A 22,886-nucleotide genomic window follows, 5' to 3' on the forward strand; every position below is an offset into this window, starting at 1 on the left:
TTAGTTCTAAAAGCACGGCAATCATAATCATAATGTGGACTATTCACTGCTTGGAGGCGTTGACATCTCTCACGGGCGGTGACGGTAATAGCCTCTGTGACGTACGGTGCTACAGAATGAGTTATGAAGTGCTCCCCGTTATAAGTTAGTTTCCGTAACGTAATGCCGCCTGGCCGCAACTCTATAACTTGTTTACATTGTTTTCGAACAACGCCTCATTACTTCTGTATTGTAATAACAATAACATATTTTACAACATATTTTACATATTTACATATATATTTTACATATTTATTTTAGTCGTGATTGAAATAATTTAGACACGTTAATCATATAATATACCTATGAGTACATTACCTATAACAGTAATGCCAAACAATATTAAGGCTTTATCAATTTAAATATATGTATACATGTATTATAACCGTTTCTTAATAATATGCCATTGAGACAGGTACATTGATAGATAGATGCCAGTGTACTATGTTTACTTTGTAATTACACTACGAACTCGCACTAACAGTGTGATAAATTATGTATTGTAGACGGTGATTCTGACTTAATTATTTATTTAAGACGCAACTTCTTTATTTAAATTTAATTATACCGTATATTTAATATTTAAACGTTTTACATATTTCTAAATAAATTATATTTATAACATATGCTAACAAGTGTTCTATAAGAAAGACCTTTATTTATAACAAATAGTTTTATAGATATGTACGAGTATAGTAACTAAAATATTATTAAAACCAAAGACTAAACTCTCCTGGTGTTTGAAAAATAATTACCCAAGTACATACTGGTCATTAGTGTAATTGAAATCTCTTCAACGCTTTGTTTTGACTTCATAACTTTGGTTATTATTACATCGTTAAATCTAATAGCAATTAATTTACTTGCCATTGCGAAATGAAATACCTACTTAATTCAAACTTCAGTAAGTATACCGAGTTACAACAGTTTCGGCTAAATCTGATTACTGTTGTCAACATTATGTAACCTATATCAAAGTAGATTAATGAACTCTCCCACAAGCGCCACCAGTGACAGATGGACGGTTAAATTTGGTTATGATGTTTATTTTACGTATATATTAAGCGTTTACCGGTGTTATGTATTCAATTCTATTATAATTTATGTTTATTATCATTAAAACCACTGCAAATGTGACGGTGTGGTTCTGAAATTTGATTATGCAAATATTACTTTTTATTTGTAAATATGTATATATATATATATATATATATATATATATATAGGTAGATTTTTTAGTTAATTAAGTAGGTATTATTTCTGTGTTTATATTTTTATGTTTATCAATCAATCTAAGCTTTTTACTATGTATTTTAAATACGATATGCGTCCTTTTTGCGATGACTGGAGTTATAGTGATATTTGATAAATTATTAATAACTGATCAATAACTATTATTTAAGCAATTCATTTTATGACTGTTATCATAATTAAGATAACAGAGCCTAATCCGAATAATCTTCCGATAATTTTGTTAGAAACTAAACTCTTTGATGCTCTAGTCAGCTGTGTAATGTGTATGTTTGCGGAGGCGTTACTCGCGTCATCTTGTAAAGATAACATTCTTGAAAAATATATTTGTTTGGGTACGTCGCCGTCGCTACGTTGAACTCGCGTGACGTGTAATGATCTCACACAAGTCTAAGAACAGTTTCCTTCTGTCATCAGGCAACCAATAACTGTAAAAGTAAAATACCTACGAACTATGTATTCGTTTTAATTAAGGAGTAAGTTTTCGAAAGTCGAATAGAGATTTGTTTATTGATAGATAATGTGTAAGATTATAGAATACAAACTGTGAACTCTAGATATCACTATATAGTATACGCGGCTACAATTATGTGCTGTTAATTAATATAAACAGCTGATTGGCATCAAAACAACGATCACGCAAACCGTAAATCAAACTTCGTATAATAAATAGTCGACAAATAAATGATTACGATGTTAAAACCCCCATTAATTCAGTCGGCATTCCTGTACGGTACTCGCCCCGGGAACGGGAACGAGAATTTTAAATAGCGACCTCATTTTACGATCGTTGCAAGTAAAGCAGTTAATTCTTGGTTCCCAGTTATTGCCACTACTTACTCGTTTATTAGTCACGATTATTCAAATGCGTGATTTAAATTTCACCACGAGCCGTACAGAATTAGGGCGCGTCTGTCTGCTAATTTTAATTATATCAAATTAATGTTCATGTTTAAATTAAATGTTTACTCAGTCAGTTAATTTGGTGTTTTTTATTTAGTTTCGGGTCCTTTATTTTTCTGGCTTGCCTAATTTTCAGGGTTTTTTTAAGTTTTAAGGACTTCCACCTTCTACAGCTGATGAAGAAAAGAAGAGCTAACTAGCCCTCTCTTGCCTGAAAAACGATTTGACGCGCAGGGATTGGTGTGCAAGATTTTCTTTCGAGAATTCTCGCATTCAACTAATATTACATATATGTAGAGATATTTTGCCAAATATGTGGTGTTTTTACCGTTTTATCTAATTAGAATAACGTGGGATATGTGTATGTGTACGTATATCAGCCGATGACATGAACTCACATTTTGCCTAAATTAAGCTTAAATAACCAAATACCTACCTATGTTGTTATTTTAAATCCTTTAGTACTTAGGTCATTTTAAATAATACAATCATAATTTATAGTTAATCCAATAAGTTTATGCTTTTATTTATGTTATTATTTATGTTAATTTAAGTATATTGTTTATTATGCGAATTATGTTTTCATTTTGTTTAAACGGTTTGGAAATATTAAACGTTCTCAAGAAATAATTAATGTTTCCAAACCATTCCACTTTTATTGAAATTAAGATGTAGATGAATAACAATTTATTTAAGTGTTCACGTCCAGGAGCGCTGAAAGTAAAGTTATATCGGTGTCTTCGGCGCGAGGGGTGGCGAGAGGGTTGGGGACGATCGACACGCGACGGGCCGTTTACAAACATTTCGATACGGCCCTCATATTTGTTTCCACGCTACTACTTTCCCTCCCTCTATTATTAAAAACGGTTTTCAGATTTATCGTGGGAAATTTTACTTAATTGTACTACATACTTGTTTTGAATAAACAACACTAATAACGTGTTGGTATGTGAATATTGTACTGCTGGCATCTACGGTAAATAAATAGCGAAACAAGATATCGGCGGCTATTGTTTCGTTAACCATCATTTTTTTGTGGATATACCTGACTAGTTATTGTGCTCAGTCCCTTTAAACTTACTTAATGTTTTGCTTTTGTACGAGTTTTTTCTGACATTTTTTGTCGCGTTGCTCGACAGCGCTCGACTTGTGGTTTTTATTATATTTTTTTCTGTACAAAGAAAACAACTGAACAAAAATAGAGGCAGTTAGACAAAGTAATTTTTTTATGTAATACAATTTGTAATAATTGTATAAATTATCACCAATTGAATGCTGACGTATCATTTAAATCTTGCCATGACATCGTAACTCAAATCGGGTGCGAATATTCATCCAAGTGTAAAATTTACTTTAGCTTCTCATAATGGTTTATTACTTCGTAGCCTGTCGCCCTTTGGGAAATCTTGTCATCATCACGGAGGCATTTCCAACTTAATGGGTGTCATTAGCTTAATGTTGTGAAATAATCCAGATATTTTAAAGAAGTTATTGGTGATATAAAATATGCCTAACATAGAAGTCAAAATAATTGCGAAAACCGTTAAAAAATAGAACACGAAGACGTCAGAAATTTGTTATCGCATCACGCCAGAACCCCTAAACTTATTTAAATGTTTTTAAACGTATAAATGTAACTGGAAACACACGGAAGTTTTTATGCTTTTTACATTGATGGAATAATGTATGTATGTATGTATAATCTCTTTATTGTACAAAACACAACACACAAATGTATGGCACAGGATAGGCAGTACAAAGGCGAACTTATCCCTTTAAGGGATTTCTCCCAGTTAACCTTTGAGTAGATGAGAATTGATGAAGAATAATTTTTTCTCCGTGTATTTCAAATCTCGGCGGTAAAAATAAAATAACTTAAGCTTCATTAGTCAAAATGTATCACTTGTATTTAATCTAAAACGTTCAATTGAGATTATTGCGCCAGATTAGTGTAAATTGGCACGGGACTAGTAAAATTGAGCATAATCGCTGATTAGTACGATTTACTTTATCCAAGCGGCGGTAACCCACGCTGGCTTGTCTGAAGTCTTAATTAATGATCCACCATTCTGCCATTAATCACACAGCTTTGGCAAATTGAACTCCACGCCTGCGCCCGCGCTTAGCGCTACATTTAATTAAAATAATGTAAGTAGGTATTATTCGTATGAATTATGTTTTCTGACGTATCAGTCAATCGATCATTTAAAATATAATAGCAATACCTACCAAATTGCCGTTGGCTCAAGTTCTGAGCTGGTTCACTTAGCACTTGTGTTCGTGAAAGTGAAAATAACCATGTATCTTACGTTGAAGTGAATTGGTCGATTTTTTTTATTGAAATATGTAATATAAACACGAGTAAGGATACTTTTTATCGGAATCCGTCCCTGTGCCTGGTTTAAAGGACGTAATCAGTAAGAAGGAGGTAACTTCGGAAATGGAATTTCTGAGTTCTACGCAAACGAAGTCACGCGCAAATATTTCTATTCATACGTTTGAATAATGTGGTGCCTAACCAATTTTTTTCAAGACAATTTGTTATTCTATGCTAAACATCAGAGAATTGAGTGCTTCAAATATCAATTGAGTTAAGTCACCATCCATAAATTACAAATTATGTTAATGTTAACGTTTTATATAGCTTCTTTAATAAAAAAAAAATCCAATTTATTACTTAATAGAAAAAATGTAATTGCATTCTTATTGACACCTATGAAGCTGCCGGTGACATCTGTTTCTCACGTCATAACGGGACAGGGAAAAAAATAGGTCGATGTTATAGAACGCCTGACCGCACCGCAGTTGTCACCAAAATTCGTCACAGCTCACAACCGTAACTGTGACGCTTTTCGTATTAACGTTCTCACCTCGCTTGGATGTTTTTGTTAAATGACCGTGCAAGGCGTAGCATTCGTTTCGATTCAATTTATGCATAGAAAATAATACGTGTGTACCCAACTACTTGTTTGTTTATGTGAAACATCTTTACGCTGCCAACTGAATTAGTTTTAGGAATTCACACCACCGTTTGCTGGTTCATATTACACTAAAAATGCAAAATAAGATAATGTTCACATATTAATTCTTCATTAGAATAGGTTAATTCATCGTTAAGGGTTATTAGCTGTCGCATAAATACAAACATTACTAATACATGTAATAAATGTGTGTCAGTAAAGCTTTACATTATAAACGTCTCCAACGAGCCATTATGAATTTATCTTCTTTGAATTGGTGGTATCGCTGCTGTCGTATTAGTGATTAATATGTTGGCGGGAAAGCAATTACTGCAAATGACCGGTCAGTAGGTGTAACGTGATGTACATCCATTGCTTGACTAACGCAAACAAATCAAACCCGCAGGCAAACTAGTATAAATGTGACATGAGATCCAAAAGAATTATGAGTAATCGGAGAGCGCTCTTATACTGGTCCGTTCGAGCTTTTGTCGCCTGCGTTCGGTAGCGATCGAAATATTCCGTGCGCGTAGGCAGGTGATTACAATGCGGCCCGCCGGCTGGTCACCGCCGTTCATTATGATACCATCTTGTAAACACCTGTGACATTTTAACTACAAAACGTAATAAGTTAATTATGTATACAGTGATTACAACACTTAAATAATATTATGCTTGGAATACCCTTTTTTGTACAAGATAATAACTTACATTTACATAATAGATCCGAAATACGAGTAATGTTATGGTTCGAGGCATCTGGAATTAAGCTGCTCTTCCCACGGGGAACGTCGCCGCCGGCAGAAAAATAGCTCACCCGATTTCTGCGAATCCGTGATAACTTTTTTATGAGACTGAAATGAATTGTATAAAAATCTTTTGAGGAAGTCACATAAATTCCTCGAGAGAATTTTGCTTTCATCGCAATCCCGTAGAGATTTATTCCCTGTTAAATTAACTCCTGTGTTTTCTTTTCATAATTTTTATTGTGTAGGCAAAATGATTATTGGGTTTAACTTCGGTAATTTTGTTATTTGCTTTCTTCTCGTTGTTTGATAATTCTGGCAAAAGGCGAGGCCTCGTCTTTTATTCGATAAATCGCCGGCTGAGAATACGTTTGTGCCATATCCATTTCTGAGCAAAATCGTTTTTTAATGATTTCTAAAATAACAAAAAATATGCTATAATTGACACTAATCGGTTTTTGAAAAACTATATTTTTCGAAAATGTCGTGCCATATCCGCATTTTGGTGCCGTATTGATATTCCGAGAAAAATTACGCCGATTTTTGTTTCGCCGACAACGATTCGCCGACGGGTTGTTTGGCAGAGTAACGATTGGCCGAATCTCATTACGCATAATAGTCGTTTGCGAGTGTAGTCAATAAGCAGAACATTGATACGCATATTTGCTATTCGTAGAATAATCATTTAGTAACTGTCATAATTACCCGAGAAACCATTGGTCGAAACACAATAGGTCGAATGTTCATTTGGCATATTATTGACTAGCAGAACTTAGAATATTCTTACCCCCGGAGTTACACACAATGTTTTTCATCACACTTCCGAAGAAAGAACTAAATTTTAATCGAAATAGTTATAAAGTAAGGTGAGAGTTCAAATATTTTGATAAAGTGTACCTGATGATGATGATTGTTTTGATGATAATGATGATGATTTAATTTAAGTAATATGTTCAGCGATTACTCCGCCACCCATGGTCCGATTTGAGTACCTTCGTGGTATTCCCATAATAATTTTGGTTCTGATCTGATGTTGGAATCCATTAGGAATTGACGGAACTCCTAAATTTTTAAAGGCATGTAAGATAAGATAAGATAAGATAAAGTTTATTAAGTTCAAAAGGTTACATCACATACATCATTTCTTAAGATATGTTACATTCCAAGATCTTTCGCTGATACTTAAATTAGGTATAAACCTGAGCTATAAGTACCAGCTACCTTCCTTTTGTCTCTATGTACTTTATGTACTTATTTATACATGTATTATATACAAGCGAGTATTATTTATGATTAGATATATACTTTGAAAGTTATTCAAAATCTATAACAAAATGAGGAAATTTTACGTTAGAATAGAAGTTATCTCAAAAAAAAAAAAAAATTTTTTTTTTGTTTTTTTTTGTTAAAAATCATCAAAAGAGCTCCAACATGTGTGTGTGTGTGTGTGATGTGTATTATGATTTCGGTATTTTCTAAAGTAACTATCTATCTACTTTCTATCCACCAATTTGATGTAGTGCAATTGTAGCCTTACGACGAGTCTGACACTACATATTCGCTATTTCTTCGTAACTTACTTTATATACATATATGTATACCTACTTAACGCATTTAATTAAAAAATGATAATATTTTATATCATCCTTTTGTTGCGAAAATAAAAAATTATATGTATAATGTGAAACGTTATTCGACTAAACATTGCTTAAACGAAACAATTACTCTGCCAAATGGAAATCGACCGATAATAGTTCAGCTAATTTACACACAAGCGAACTGAACTGTATGTGAACCAAGAGTTTACGTAACATTAGTCGACCAAAAGTTACATTTACAAATAAATGACTCTGCGAAACAATGTTCGGCGAATCGTTGTCGGCGAATCGATAATCTGCTAAAAGTTTCTCGGAGAATCATTAGGTACCCCCGCATTTTACTATAGGATAACTACACTCTGTTAACAGAAAATTATCACAAAAGTGTGACACATCCAAAACTTTTGTGTAATATCATACATTTTACGTTTAACATTTATTCATCAAAAACGGATATGGCAATCATAAAAATGCTTTTATTTCATGATTACAATATTTGTATTGTATTAGACATAGTAAACATATTTGCCTAAATGATAAATAAGTTCAATATTTCCTAACTGTAAAACGTTTCGAAAAAAAAATTTTTTTGCTTCTTTTCGCTCTCCTGTAAACCAATGAAAGTGGCGTATGGCACAAACGTATTCTCACCCGACGAAATATCTGAAGCAATTTATTGAATTGATATATATAAAATTAAACTCAAATGTAAAGGTAACTACAGACTACTATTTAAAATTTGCAATATTTTACCAGTTAGTTTAAAACATAAATACTTACTCGCGATCAATAACCATAGCTACCAAGAGTCTAACTCAGCGGATTCCTTAACACCAGTTAATCATACATACATCACAAAGGCTGTGACTACAGGCAAACTATCCGTTCCTAGAATTAATAACTACTACGGGGATAGAACACTTAGAAAAAGAATTCCATACTTACTCAATAGTTTGCCTGAAGCTATAAGACGCGAAAACAAGAAGTCCAAATTTAAATCTATGTTAAAAAAACATTACCATGACACATTGTAGTAATTAATTTACCTACTTTAAGTTACATTAAGTTACATATTAACCAGAGACTGATGACCCCACAGTCAAACTCATTGTTGAGTTTTGCGGGGCTATGATTATAGTTAAGAATATCACTGTACTTTATTAATTAAATAAATAATAATAAATAATAATATCATATATTATAGAAACAATTGTACCGACTACCTCCGTAATGTTATCTCACGATTATCTGATGGTCAATAAATCACGCGGGCCGTCGGAATTATGAGCGTAGAACGTGTTGTCTATAAATAAATGATGTAGTGCGTGTGATATCCCCAGTTTTGTGTGAAACGTTGTTGATTGTTATTATTTATTCACATTAGGTCGCGGTCGGCGGCACGCGTCGCGTCGACTCGACACGAGCCACTTTTACACGAGACGGTCCAATCCCTACCTAATTCGAATTCGTGACATTACCATCGCATCATTCAAACAGAGGGTTAAGGTTTACGCGTTCACTTTGTTCCCAGTTGTCACATTTTTTGATGTGGGTCCTTCGTCCTTTCGGCTCGCTGGAAACTTTGTAACACCCTTTTTGTACTGAAAAGCTCAATAAACCTTCTGAAAAGCCTCTATGGATTTAAATCTCGCTTGGGATAAAGCGATGGACTCTTAATGCTCCAAACAATTTGCAAATGCTCCAGACGGCGGTGTTAAAAATGATGTGCTGTTTATTGCGAGAATTCCATCGACATTTAGAATCAGTTAATGTTTTTATTGCTCACGTAACATCGCGAGCGAGCGGTAACATCTGCCGTGGAGCTCAGTGTCGTGTCAATGGCAGGGATGTATCGTTTAATTGTTATGGTAATATCCCTACTCGTTGGCCCCCGCCCGGTGCCCCGTGGATCTGTAAGCCGGACATTTTTTTGTGTTCATTAATGCAAAAGCGTGTCAGTAGGCACCCTCTTGTTTGTTTCACTCCCACAAAGATTGTTTGATTGTACTCTTGTCATGTCGCATTCAAGACACACATTCTCTTTTTTATACCGCTACTAGGGCCTTGTAAAGATTTTTGTTGTACTTTTTATTTGCACAACAATAAAAGTGGGTTATTGATTACATTGTTTATTTAATTCTTTAAGGCTTGATTAAATTATCTATTTTTTTTAAACAATGCCGCTCTGATTTTATTTATTAAGTATACAAAGTTATGTTTCCGATTGAAATGAAAAATAATTAAATAACGAAAACAAATAATCCTTAATTAAAAACCATGTTTGGTTTTTAATTAAGGATTATTTGTCAAATAAATATGATTATTTTTCAAATTTTAGCCATACATATTACACTAAATTTAGTAATGTATTTGACTTATAAAGAAACTCCAATCAAATAATTTGAGAAACTACTCGTGTCTTATTCTGATACTTAGTAATTCTTTACCGTACACGTAACAATGGTTTTCCGGACATTTGGGAGGTGTGCCCGGAGCCGAAGCGAACACGTAGAGCCCCTTTCGACGCTTTAGTGAATTGTAAGGGGTACACCGAGCAGTAACTGCCCTTGCCCGTGTTATGGGCCACAAAGGGTGTATCTAAGGACCATTGAAAGTTGTTATATGCTTTGTAATTATTATTATGCTTAAGTATAATAAACTACATGAACAATTAGCACCTACTCTTCCGTAAATAGCTTCCCCATATGTAGAAATGCACTAGAGTTAAAGTGTGTTTTGCGGAAGTTTCTCATATCTAGATTTGCCATGATATTGTTGTTACAGATGGTCAAGCAGATCTTGTCAGTAAAAAAAGGGGGCAAATTTGAAAAATGTAGGCGCGAATGGATATCGTCCCATAGAAAATTTGAATTTCGCGCCTTTTTCTACTGACAAGATTTGCTTGACCATCTATAACGTTATCATTATACGGATGTTAGGCAGTTCCGACTTTAAGGCTTCGTCACACAGGCGCGTTTTCCGGGCGCGGCGTGAGCATTTTATATGTAAAAGCGGCGCGCCCCGCGGACGCTGCGCCCGGAAAACGCGCCTGTGTGACGAAGCCTGTAGTGCGGGTTTTAGGCTCTGTGCCGCCGCCATACGACAGGTGTTCAATGTTCATATGTATTTGTGTGCTAACATTATGTTTTGCTTCCAGGCTGCCGTAAAATGTGCTTCCTCACCCCGTACCAACTCTCTGTCAACCAAACCGCGCTTACCCCTGGCTGCGCTCCCCGGCGACGCTGCTCGGAATCACCCGCCCAACAACGTAAATTCGCACGTAAGTCACTTCGCATGTATGTGTATAAAGGCCATTTACTTACATGGCACGAGTTTCTCACCTCGAAGTTATCATATAAAATGGGCATACGATAACGCACCCGGTTCGATGATTGCATATCATCGAGTAAACAAAATCATTGCGAGAAATTAAACACCCTTCTCACGAGTATCGTACGACGTAGTCGTAAGCCGGTTTTTATTACCTACTTGCATGAATGTAAACTATTTTGAATGATAATTGCCTGGCGATTGTTGCCTACGATATTAATGTCATACTATTTCTCGATTCAAACTGCGCGAAAAACTCGTAACATGTAAACGGCCTTTAAATATGACAAAGTGTTTGATGTTGTTCACGAATGCGTGTCTATTGAAGCACATTAGGTAGGAATCTCCTGCTCACGATAGTCGCTTCCGTTAAACCCTACAAGGCAAGCTCTGGTGTCATCAACCGCGCGCAGCCAGTTTCACCTTTTCACGGTTCGCTCGTCCTCCACATTTTTTATTACAGTGCTTATTATGCTCACGAATAATAATACATTTAGTAATAAAAACATTTAAGCAGAACTGAAGGCTCATTTGACATCCCTCATATTGTAACGTCGTAAGCCACGCCATTGACTATGTATGAAGTCGCAAGTCTCCGTGAGAGAAACATGCATATTTATAACGGCGTGTGATGTAGTAATGATAGATGGCGTCATATTAGGGCAACTGACAGGCGAGATCGGCTTACTGGCATGTGTAAATATGCTTTTCATTGATTAAGTTAAATGCTAGTTGTCACGTCGTACAAAGTTTCGTTTTACGCTGCGAGGCTGAACGGTGAATGCAAACAAAACTGTTGCTGTGTGCTTTTCGTCCGTACCTAAATGAGCTGGGTGATCTCACACGTCTAAATGCAGCGAGTCTAAATCGGTACTCATCGCCGCGCCTCTTCCGGGCTATGCTTTCTCGCCAAACGCATAAAATGTATGCAAACTGCCACTCGACTTGTCAACGCGACTCGGCTCATCTCGGAGCACGCTGCTAAACCAACACGCGTGAAATGGCACACTGTTTACTTATCCTCAACAGTTTACCAAACCATTAACCGCAATATTGAATTAAGACGAGAATAAACCTAACCCTTTATTTGAACGACAAATTAACTTTGCATAGGCGCTCAGTTGACCGTGCCAAATACGTGTAACCGACATAAGAAATCGAGTTGGCTTTTGTTTTTGTTTACGCTTCAATTTATGCGGACCGTAATATTAATTAAACTGCTCTACCAATTACTTAATACTCTCATGACTGTTGTATCCGAATTTAACGTAAGTTTTTTTTTATTAAAACGCAATTATTGTTTTTTTTTCTTTAGTGGCCATTGTTCTGATATTTATATGAAAAAGTTAAACATAAAAGTCTTCCAAGTTCGTGTTGCAACAATAATAAACTTAGTGTCAGTAAGATGCTTCACTATTCTGCAGCGCCTTGTGGCGAAAGTACTTAGCGATGCGGAAGTAAACCACAATGCACTTGATTCTCGCAGAGGATGAAAGCTGGATGGGCGGGACGATAGTCGGAGCGTGCAGTGACTCGATATTAAAATGCAGGAGCGTGGCTCGGCTCGCCGTCGAATGGCAGGGCTATGAAATACTCTGCCTTTATCTATCTAGTCTATTTTGTCAGCTCGGTAGTTCAACTGATCGATTATCTAACAGTTTCCGATAACATGGCTCTAGGCTCACGAGTAGGTAATAATCGTTCAACCAGAATGTTCATTGTATATTAACAATTTATAAAGCTTATCAGTGAAAACAAAACCGAGTATTCAATTTAATATATCGACGTCTAACAACCGATCTAAATTGGAAACAATATGCTCACAACTAACTTGCAACTAACAGATTAACAAGTTTGTGGTCATGCTGCCGGTTGCTCAACGATGCGACTAATTGAGATATATATTAAAACGGTTAACTTACCGTGAACGGATTAAAAACTACGAGTTAAATCAATTTGTTGGATTGAAGGTAATAGTGTGAATGTGAACCGCAGACTATTAGGTCGCGAATTATTAATGGGTCTGTCTGGATTCAGTTAACACGTCACGGTGCGCGACTGCGTGCGTTGACGTTGGTAATTTTTAATTCATTACGAGGTCTGCTCTTTATATAGACGTTTAGTTAGGCTTGGAAATAATAATTCACGATTTTTTAGTGCAAAATGTACCAGGCGTATCAATACAATGCCAGTGAAACGATTAAAACAATTAGAGTTGCATAAATGAACGTGTTAATGAATCGGTGATTAAGACAGCTAATGATTGACAGTTTATAACATGTTTTTGTATTGAGTAAAAACAACATGAATAATAGGACAACTACTACTAGGTAATCTATATATTTATAAAGCGTAGGAAGTAGCACATATTTTATTTATTTATATTTATGAATTCTCTCGGTATCACCGTCCATATTTTTATTACTTAAATAGGATGTGTAATCTGTTTTTCGAAAGTGCATGGGGAAAATGGTAACAGTTTACCCTTCACTCCCTCGCGCATTTCGACAGTCCTCCGGCAGATATGTCGCAATCCCATCCAATTTGCCTCCTGCCGCGCTGTTGCTCCAATAAAGTGGAAAATCTTGCTCTGCCGCCGAAAGAATACATTTTCCTCGACTTCAATAAAAAGCCACAATGCTCCACGCGTTTTATAACTCTGAACAAACAACCGTACTGTTTATGTACCTCTTTATTTTACTGCATTGTACCTATAAAAGAGTCTACGCATAGGTACCGTGCGTAACTCCTATTACAGTGGTTCCTAACCTGGGGGTAGTTTCCCCCGTGGGGGTAAAACTGGTATTTTACGGGGGTAAATAAGTTAATCTAATATAACAATACAACAAACGTACACGTTTTATTTTTTATTACCATTGGGAGGAGGGGTAAAATCAGGTTCCCTAGTTAGTCATAGGGGTGACCGGACTGAAAAGGTTAGGAACCACTGTCCTATTAGGATTGAAATTGAAACAACTTGAGCTATGGTTACATTAAACTTAAACTCTACAGTGCTAAAGAAAAAAAACATTTAAGCTGAACTTAAAGCTGACGACATAAACGTGTTGTGAGGCGATGTCGTTTAGTTTTATTTGCCGTCCGCATGCTTGCAGTTTACGAAGCATATCGCGCCTTAACAGCCAGCGGTGGAGTGAGCGAGTCAGGCAGGGAATGGTTTGGCACGCTCGGAGCGCCGCGGCGGTGTCGGCTAATAGCTCTTCGCAGATTCAATTTGCCGTCGAATAGATAGCCTCCCGGTGCGCTCTACGCGATCATTAAGTTACGCCCTCGGCTCCGACTACGAGCAAGTAAAGATTCATTTTAAACACGTACTAGACCAATTGCTAACTAAATTAATTTCGTTAGTTAGTGACGGTAAGCGCAGTCTGACGGCATGCAGCATAATTTACTAACAATATGTTCAACGTGCTCTTATGAACCTCCGAAAGCTTACAAAGCTATTATATGACATGACACTTTGAACGGGCTGTAGTAAACAGAAGTTATTGATCTTTCCCAACAGCTGCACGACCTTCTTGTGTTGTCGCGGAGAGGTCTGGCGTCTCGCCACGGCTCGCCTGACCCCTTACAAATGTTTTTGTTGCTCTAGGTATGATAGTCCAACTTCACTTCTTTACTTGTACTTTCCATAAGTTCCAAAATTTATAGGCCGAATATTATGTCAAGAAAATACCCTCTCTTGCTCATCGCTACTTTCTTTTGCCGACCTTATGCATAACGGAGGGCATATTAAAGCGTGCTACTTTACATAAATTTCAATCACAAAGCAGAAACGAATTTATATATACGGCGCGTCACGAAATTGAACTTATGAATGATTGGAAATAACAATGATACATAGGTAAGTATAAGTGTAGTATAGGTAGTATATTAATTCAACTTTAATTATTCAATATTGATACATAATAAGCAGACTAATTGCCTCCCTGTTTGCTGTGTTTAGACAGTTGCACACTGTACTATTAAGCTAACTAAATAGTGCACTAATTATAAGTGTGTGCAGAGTGAAGGGTAAGAGCATTTTGCAGATGAGAGCCATTAGAAAAATTTAAAAGTAATATTTGCAAATAAATTAAACAAGTGAACTGAGTGCTGACCCTGCCCTACCTAATATGAAGAAAACTCATCTCTAGTATTTGATAACTCGCCATCGTCGAACTATTTCAGCCTCATTTTAACGCAATGTTGGACAAAGTATAAAACAAGTTGCTCTAACCAATATTAAACAAGATATTTCGTAGTTTGTAAAAAAATCTGGGAAGCCTGTTAACTCAAGATAGCTAAGTATCACATCGTCACTATATAAACAGCTCGTCGTCGGGATTTCTTTTCCCGTTTTACGATGTAATGTATTTTTGCAACAACAGGGTGATGGGATGGCTTTGTGAGGCGAGGATGTTGAAAACTGTGTTTAATATTACGATAAGATTCTCATACTATAAGACTTAAGCTTAAGCATACTATAAGCTTATGACGCTTTAAGTTTAGCTTATAAATATTACTTTACGATGCAATTATGATTTAAATTTATAGACTTTCAATATAAAGTTTAAGGGGTTATCTTGGAATTTTATAGTGACGTAAATAAACCGACTGAACTTCGTATAAATTGTTTTATTAGAAATTTAGTGAGCTATTGACACTGATTACACATTCCAGGAATTACAATGTATACCGAACTGCAAGTTGTGAATAACATTCAATGGCCACGGGACTAATACATGTACTATTAAATTGTACAACGGGACTTAATCGCGTATCTAAGTTTTAAGATTTACCTCCGACGTTTCGAGGACGGCGTTGTCCCCGTGGTCTCGGAGAAGACCACGTTAAATCAGTGTTAATACATGTACTTACCTATATATTTTAGATATCTCTAATCCGTGCAGTATTCGCAGCCCAAATTATTGATTACTCGCCACGCAGTGAATATGTTAATTCAATCACAATAACTATTCGTTCGGTTTGCCGCAGTATATTAAACTGAGAGCGGTCTGTCGCGAAATTCCATTTGCCAGCTTAATTCATCTGTATCGTATCCCACCTAATTTAACAATTGCCAAAACAACCGTGCAGTGACTACAATAAAGTTCACATTGCAATGCAATCTAATTGAGATATGTGGTTCTGGAAATGAACAGTGTAGGTGGAGGCTGCCGCTGCAAGCTAACTCCGCTTGATGTCGACGCCGGATCTGATTGATCCTCTGTGATGGCTCGCCCGGCTTACCCGAGCATACTCACGTATGCTCGGAAATCTAGCTTTGTACTCGCTTCTGTTCACAGTAAAATATTGCCAACATTTTTGGGAGCGATTTTTAAATATATTCGTTTGTTTTTGTGTTTTTATGACTTCAAACCGAGCTTTTTGTAGTTTTACTTTATGGAAAGTTTGGCAAGGCTAGAAAAAAAGATATAGGTATGGTAGAGAATGCCGTCTGACATTAAGTTCACCATTTGTACATTTTTCCTTATTTAAGTGAGAATTTAATTTCTTTCTTCTCAAATAATATAAATAAAATTACATATTTACTCTTGCTTTGAAAGCAAAATAGACGAATTGATCGTGTTTTATTCCCTAGCCGCGATTTTTAGGGTTCCGTACCCAAAGGGTAAAAACGGGACCCTATTACTAAGACTCCGCTGTCCGTCCGTCCGTCCGTCTGTCACCAGGCTGTATCTCACGAACCGTGATAGCTAGACAGTTGAAATTTTCACAGATAATGTATTTCTGTTGCCGCTATTACAACAAATACTAAAAACAATAAAATAAAGATTTAAGTGGGGCTCCCATACAATACAACAAACGTGATTTTTGACCGAAGTTAAGCAACGTCGGGCGGGGTCAGTACTTGGATGGGTGACCGTTTTTTTTTTGTGTTTTGCTCTATTTTTTGTTGATGGTGCGGAACCCTCCGTGCGCGAGTCCGACTCGCACTTGGCCGGTTTTTAAATTATAATATTTTTATTTTTGTCATAAATACACAAAAGTTGTATGAACGTCGTCTTTGACGTATGTAGCCGTCCGTAGTTCCTTATTACAGCGCGCTTGTTAACTAAACTAATTCAGCGCATAGTAATTAAAATAAGGCTCCAACATAGCTGACAACTCCCAACAAGGGAGTAACGTGCCGAGACATAAATAAATTATGCAGCACGCCACCGCACCCCGTCGCACCACGCATTACCTGGCTCCACATTCTAATCGCTTACCTAGTATGGCCGAATCAAAAGCTCAGACGAGACGAACCAGTATAAATACGTTCTCCGACACACACAAATCAGTTCGCGGTACACGGGTTTGTCCGAGAACACTAATGACCCGCGCTCGAACATCGCGAATGGTAATACACGACCTGATCTGCGACCCCGCCTCCTATACTCTATCCCATCTAACTGATAAACAACACCCGCTGCAACACTATCTCTTTACCAATTTATTGTTAAATATTGACACTAACCTCGTTATTCTGAAATAAGTATACGCAGAAACCCAACAATTTAATCGAACCGACCGAAAGTGTTTTATTTTATTGACGTGGGAACTTTAATCCTGGACATTATACAACATCTCCCACACATTGTATTTAAGGAAACGCTAACATTAAATTAAGAGATCTTTCTGAAAAATACAGTCAACCCAAATGTAGGAAATATACAGTTTAAAATTAAAATAAAATAAATTAAATGTACTATATACAGGGTGTAATCTAAAACGTGATACAAGATAATCAAACCTGAATCTTTTCATGATTTTGAACAACTTTTACTATGGGGTCAACTTTGTAAATTAACAATAAAAAAAATCTTTGCCATACATTTTTGTCTACCTCTCCTTGACCATTTCTATGGAACAGCTCAATTTTTTTTTAATATTACAAAATTGACCCCATAGTAAAAGTTGTTCAAAATCATGAAAAGATTCAGGTTTGATTATCTTGTATCACGTTTTAGATTACATCCTGTATATATCTCCTTGTTACCCAAAATATATAATCAAATAATCTAAACAATAATTAGTATTACCCAAAAGCTACTCTGCTTTTCTCCGATTTATTGGTTAATTTAATAGACTATCATCATGAATATTGGAACCGCAACGTATTTATACGGATCATTGTAACAATGCGCAATCATGTTAATATTTAATGAATGCGGTATGCAAAATAATATTTGTCTATTCGCGGTCAGCGAACAGGGTTCAAATTCAAGCGTGACCGGGCATGTCACACAATTCAACTACATAATATTTCGGAGTAAGTATTAACAGGGTACCTGGCGATCGGGGAGGAGTAGGCTTGATTTCTGGCTCGCACCAGTGGGTTTAGAAAGAAAACCATGAGCCAACTAAACCCAAGATTAACAATCTCTTATCTTAGAAGGTGCTCTTTTATAAAAATCAATCCTTGTGCTAATTCTATGAGCTAATCCAAGGCTTAGATCGCATCTGGGAAAACTTTAACAGGCGATGGACAGAATACCTGGCTAGTGTATCTATTCATGAAAAATGTAATTGAATGATTTATCTCGTCGGTCACGTTCTGCCGCCATATGGACTTCTCATGAATAAGTAATGTTCGGCCGCGGTCGTTGTTTCAATTAGCGGTTGTGTCGCCGTTCGAGCACGACTGCCTCCTGCCTGCCACCCAACTTCTCTCAACCGATATCCGACCCTACACTATTGTCATAAAGTACCAATTGATTGTGTTGCTCAATTGACCACATTTACTCGGGTGTATTTTGCCTGAGGAAATTCGATATTGCTCACCGATACTGAAAACAGTAACTTCATTCTTATTGTCTCTCAATGGATAGGTTTATTGTTTGTGTTTTATGGTAAAAGAGGTTTAGTTACTTGTCGTAATGTTTTGCGCAATATTACCTAGTAGCTAGTAGTATTCAGTGACAGGGACAGTGTTTTGTCTTGGTTTAATGACGACGACTAGACGACCATAAGATAAGAAACATGGCATAATGTCAAGTTTTGCTATTCAATTGCTTTAATGAGCAAATGATATTTTGCAATTGGGTGAAACCCCTTCTGAACTTAAATTATGTACATAGTTGACAACCAAATTTGTTTAAGTTGACAGAAGGTTGAACAATCCTAGCTGAATACAAAGAATAAGTTGTACCTACTCAGAGAAAGTGTCCCAAAGTCGATTAAAATTAGAGCAAAGTTTAACGAGCGAGAGTAATTATGTGGTAACATCCGACGTAACATCCCGCCGACCCCGCCGGATTACAGGGATCCCGCTCGCTTCCACGCCCAGGATTAAATTGATATGTGCGACTGCTTCACGTTTATCTATGTAAAGGGTCGGAAAGCAATCCCTTTTATTAGAATAGGGACATAATCGCATGCGTAAGGTATGTTTTATTATTCTCTATTATGGCCACTTGTAGACGTCTTTGAGAAGTTTATTGTGTTCGTCAAATAGTTTCTTAACATGATGTATATTCCATATATCTTCCGATAAAATGTTTATGTGATTCGGAATGAATAGAAACGGCACATTTATTCATTTTGATTTAACTAATATAACATTTATGATATGTCGGAAGTTTATGGACGAAATATCGAGATTAAATATCTTCAGCCAACGAAAACATGGTGAGAAAAACGGGATTAGTCCCAACGATGCCTAGTTTATCTTTGGGTTGGAAGTTATGATGGCAGTGTCTCAATGGACTTCGAGCGCTTAATTAGGTGACGATACATATACCGTTTACTTTGCATTAATATAATATATTGCAAAAAAAACTATCTATCTATCTATCTATAAAAACATTCGTAAATTCATTTTCATCCTTCAATCTCGGACCAATCCGTATTCCGGAGCTTTTTGAGTTTTTGTTCCGGTCGTCGGTCGCTCCCGGAACTGACGCCATTTATACAGAGCTAAACCGCCCGTGAGTAATGGCATCTACGCCATATAACTTGCGAGTTTGTGCGGAATTTTAAATCGCATAGAATACGCTGAGACCAAATAGCGAAATGGAATTTCAGTCATGCCTTGACTTTGAATTAAGTCGATTCGTTTTTTTGTTACGTTTAGTAGTATTTTACATTATTATAAATGCTAAGAGCCAGATATTGTACGTGATATATTAGCAAAATAACATTATAAAGGTTCAATATTACATACATAGAAATTCATTAACTTGTCATACTGTATGTATTTGCTTATTTAGACAACTATTTTATCTACATATTTAGCGACGGTAATGTTAACACGGCATTAATAAAGCAACATGATTTAATCTGCTTATTGTACCTTAACACGCAACGCACAAACCGTCTACTTCAATGACAGCAAGAAAACAAACCACTTGTCCAATTTCACACGATTTAATTATAGTTCCGATTCAATACATATGAATCATTCGGGCTTAAGCTGTTTCAAATTACGTATAATAATGTAAGGGTCGATTGTCGTCGAGCCGATCGTGGATTTATCCATTTAAAGGGAAGTTACTCGGCGTTTTATTTTATTTTCGCAGTCGTCGCGGCCCGCTCGAGCGCTTCGTGCCCTACCGTAAAATACACGCGAAATGTGATAAATGGAAAACTCTTTTTATTGTCAGCCCCCGGCACGTTACGTTATGGGTCGTCTGCTCCGTGCCCTCGCTTACTTGCTTCCTCGACCCGTCTTATCAAGTTTTTTTATATCCTAGTTACCGCTCAATTTTGCGATCCCATATAAAAAGCTTTTCCTCTGTCCTCCCCTCTTGGCAACAGAATTGTAAGTTAAAGTATCAGTAACAAGAGTTGCGGGTGCTTTAATATGCTATCTTAGTCTATTGGGAAATTTCGCTTCCCTTCCTCAAACAACAATCAAACATTCACGAAACTATGATTTATGCTTACAGAGATATCTTTTATTTATTCAAATGTATTCATTCCTTTTGTTCAGAGCTGTATAATTTTTACATATGATCAAATTGTTGTTTTTATAGATTACAAATTGATAGGCAATTTAAAAAACTTTACAAGCTCAAATTAACCTTAAGACTTCCTCGTTAAGAATAAATTATTTCTTGTCTCGTGAACACATTTCAGACATGATACGGGTTAGCATAAAAAATGGTTTTGATCTTATGTACGAGGTACGAGTACTGTGTATTACAAAAAAATTCATGACATCACTTATGTGGCAGCCAATGAATATCAGACAAATACTACGAAACATGACACAAAGTATTTGTTATTGTTGGTACAAGCTACGGTTTTTGCAGGGTATTACGCTGCTTCAAGACGCTGGCACATCGGATGACAGTGGTCGGGCCTCCGAGCGCCTCACGGGCAGTTCGGTGGCTCCCCGCGACCCCGATTCATCCCGCGACAGGCTTAGCGACGTAAGTGACCAATTGCCTGTCGAACCGCACCATACCGCTTTGTACTTCGCTCTTCGCTTATTGCTAGAATGTCTGTATATCTTGACAGAGCTGCCGAGCATTCGACTCTGGCACGAGCCGCGATATTATTGTTTTATATTGTTTCGCTCTAGTCTAGTCGAATGCTCGCCTTCGCTCAATTAGTGATGGGAGTACAGCATCAGCTGACAAACCCGGTATTCCTTTCATTTTGCGACTGTCTCAGTGAATTCTAGCATTAAGTGCTTGCTATACTAGCGGAGACGATTAGGACAAGCGGGAAGGTGCTATACAACAAAAAAGCTAAAAAACTGTTTAATTATCTTATGCTCGCATAGCCTCTTTTCCTTGATAGGCCGAAATAAAGATAAGTAAAAAAATACATTCAATTATATTCATATAGAATAAATTATGAAAATCAAAACTCCCATCATATAAAATACTTTAGAATCGTTGAATTGATATAATGTAGTAAACCGAATGATTATTGATGAAACATTTATTAGGTAATTTAGTAATAGGCATATATTTTACGAATACACATTATAATGTTAAATAAAGCTCGTAATTAAATGGTATTAACACGATGTTGTTAACCGCAGATCATAATCTTGTAACTCGGTCAGCCCTCATGTTTATAATAGTTTTGATTACCACATAAAATAAATCTGTTCAATAAATTGCCTTAGCATTTTGCACTAATGCACAAAAGTCATAATGGGTGTACAAAAAAGTAGATCCTTAGTTATTTACCAAATTGGCAGACAGGACCCGAGGAAAGGTAGAATGCTTGCGGCGCGCTTTCTCCAAGTATCCATCAATTTAGTTTATTGCCCTGCTCTTAATTATCGTCTCCGCTTAGGTTTGCCGAGTTTATAACGAATAGGAGTCCACGCCACGCCGACGCGCATGCACAATAAATTCACTCTGTGACTGCTGATGTACTTTAACTGTTAGAATGTTGTAACGATATGTCGTCCTCTATTTCGTTTGCTATTTCTCTCGTCTCTCTTCTAATGCTATAAAAATTCCACCAAAACCTACACGATGCCGTGCTTAGGATTCAAATCGCAGGAAAGTCAAATACGAGTCGCGTCACCTCGCACTGATTGAAAACAAATAGCGCTGTGGTGTGTAGTCTAGGGAGAGACGAGACAAACTTTACCTCCCCCAGTCACTCCAGTCCACTCATATGTTCGCTTTCTCTCTCCTGCCTACAGGCCAGTAGCCGCTGTAGTTCCGGAAAAGGCTATATCGTGAGTATAATCATTGTTGTCCATGTTTAGTGTACGCTGCTGTCTGGCATGTCTCAGAACCACTTTATCGCATCGCAATCTTTTCCGCCGCGCTACTTTATAAAATAGTCTCCTTTTCGTCGCCATCGCATGGTTATTGTTTCTTTTTACATTAAACGGTTCATTTAAAGCTTGAACTAACTCATAGAAAGTGGTGTAACAGGGTAATAGGTGTAATTTCCGATCAGAGTGCGCAAATATACCCTGATCACGGAAGGCACACATCCCCTGCTCGATATTCGACGCGTATCGCAGCTAAATCACGAGATTTGTCGAGGCGGCGCTCCACACTACATAACATTACCTGCTCCCGCCCTGAATACTTCATGCTGTGTATTTATTTGAAATTGTAATATCTCAGTCTGAT

The 22,886-nt window shown here is 36.7% G+C and overlaps 1 protein-coding gene across 1 annotated transcript in view; it reads left to right on the forward strand.

Moving 5' to 3' along the window:
* Positions 1-22,886, forward strand: part of LOC134652994 (autism susceptibility gene 2 protein-like) — a 77,058-nt gene that overhangs the window by 8,777 nt on the left and 45,395 nt on the right. Inside the window, exons 2-4 of the mRNA XM_063508267.1 lie at positions 10,655-10,777; positions 21,087-21,206; positions 22,445-22,480. Of these exons, the coding sequence (XP_063364337.1) occupies positions 10,655-10,777; positions 21,087-21,206; positions 22,445-22,480 (279 nt within the window). The remainder of the gene's footprint in view (positions 1-10,654; positions 10,778-21,086; positions 21,207-22,444; positions 22,481-22,886) is intronic.

This window comes from Cydia amplana, chromosome 12, assembly GCF_948474715.1.
Source record: "Cydia amplana chromosome 12, ilCydAmpl1.1, whole genome shotgun sequence".
NCBI classification, from domain to species: Eukaryota; Metazoa; Arthropoda; class Insecta; order Lepidoptera; family Tortricidae; genus Cydia; species Cydia amplana.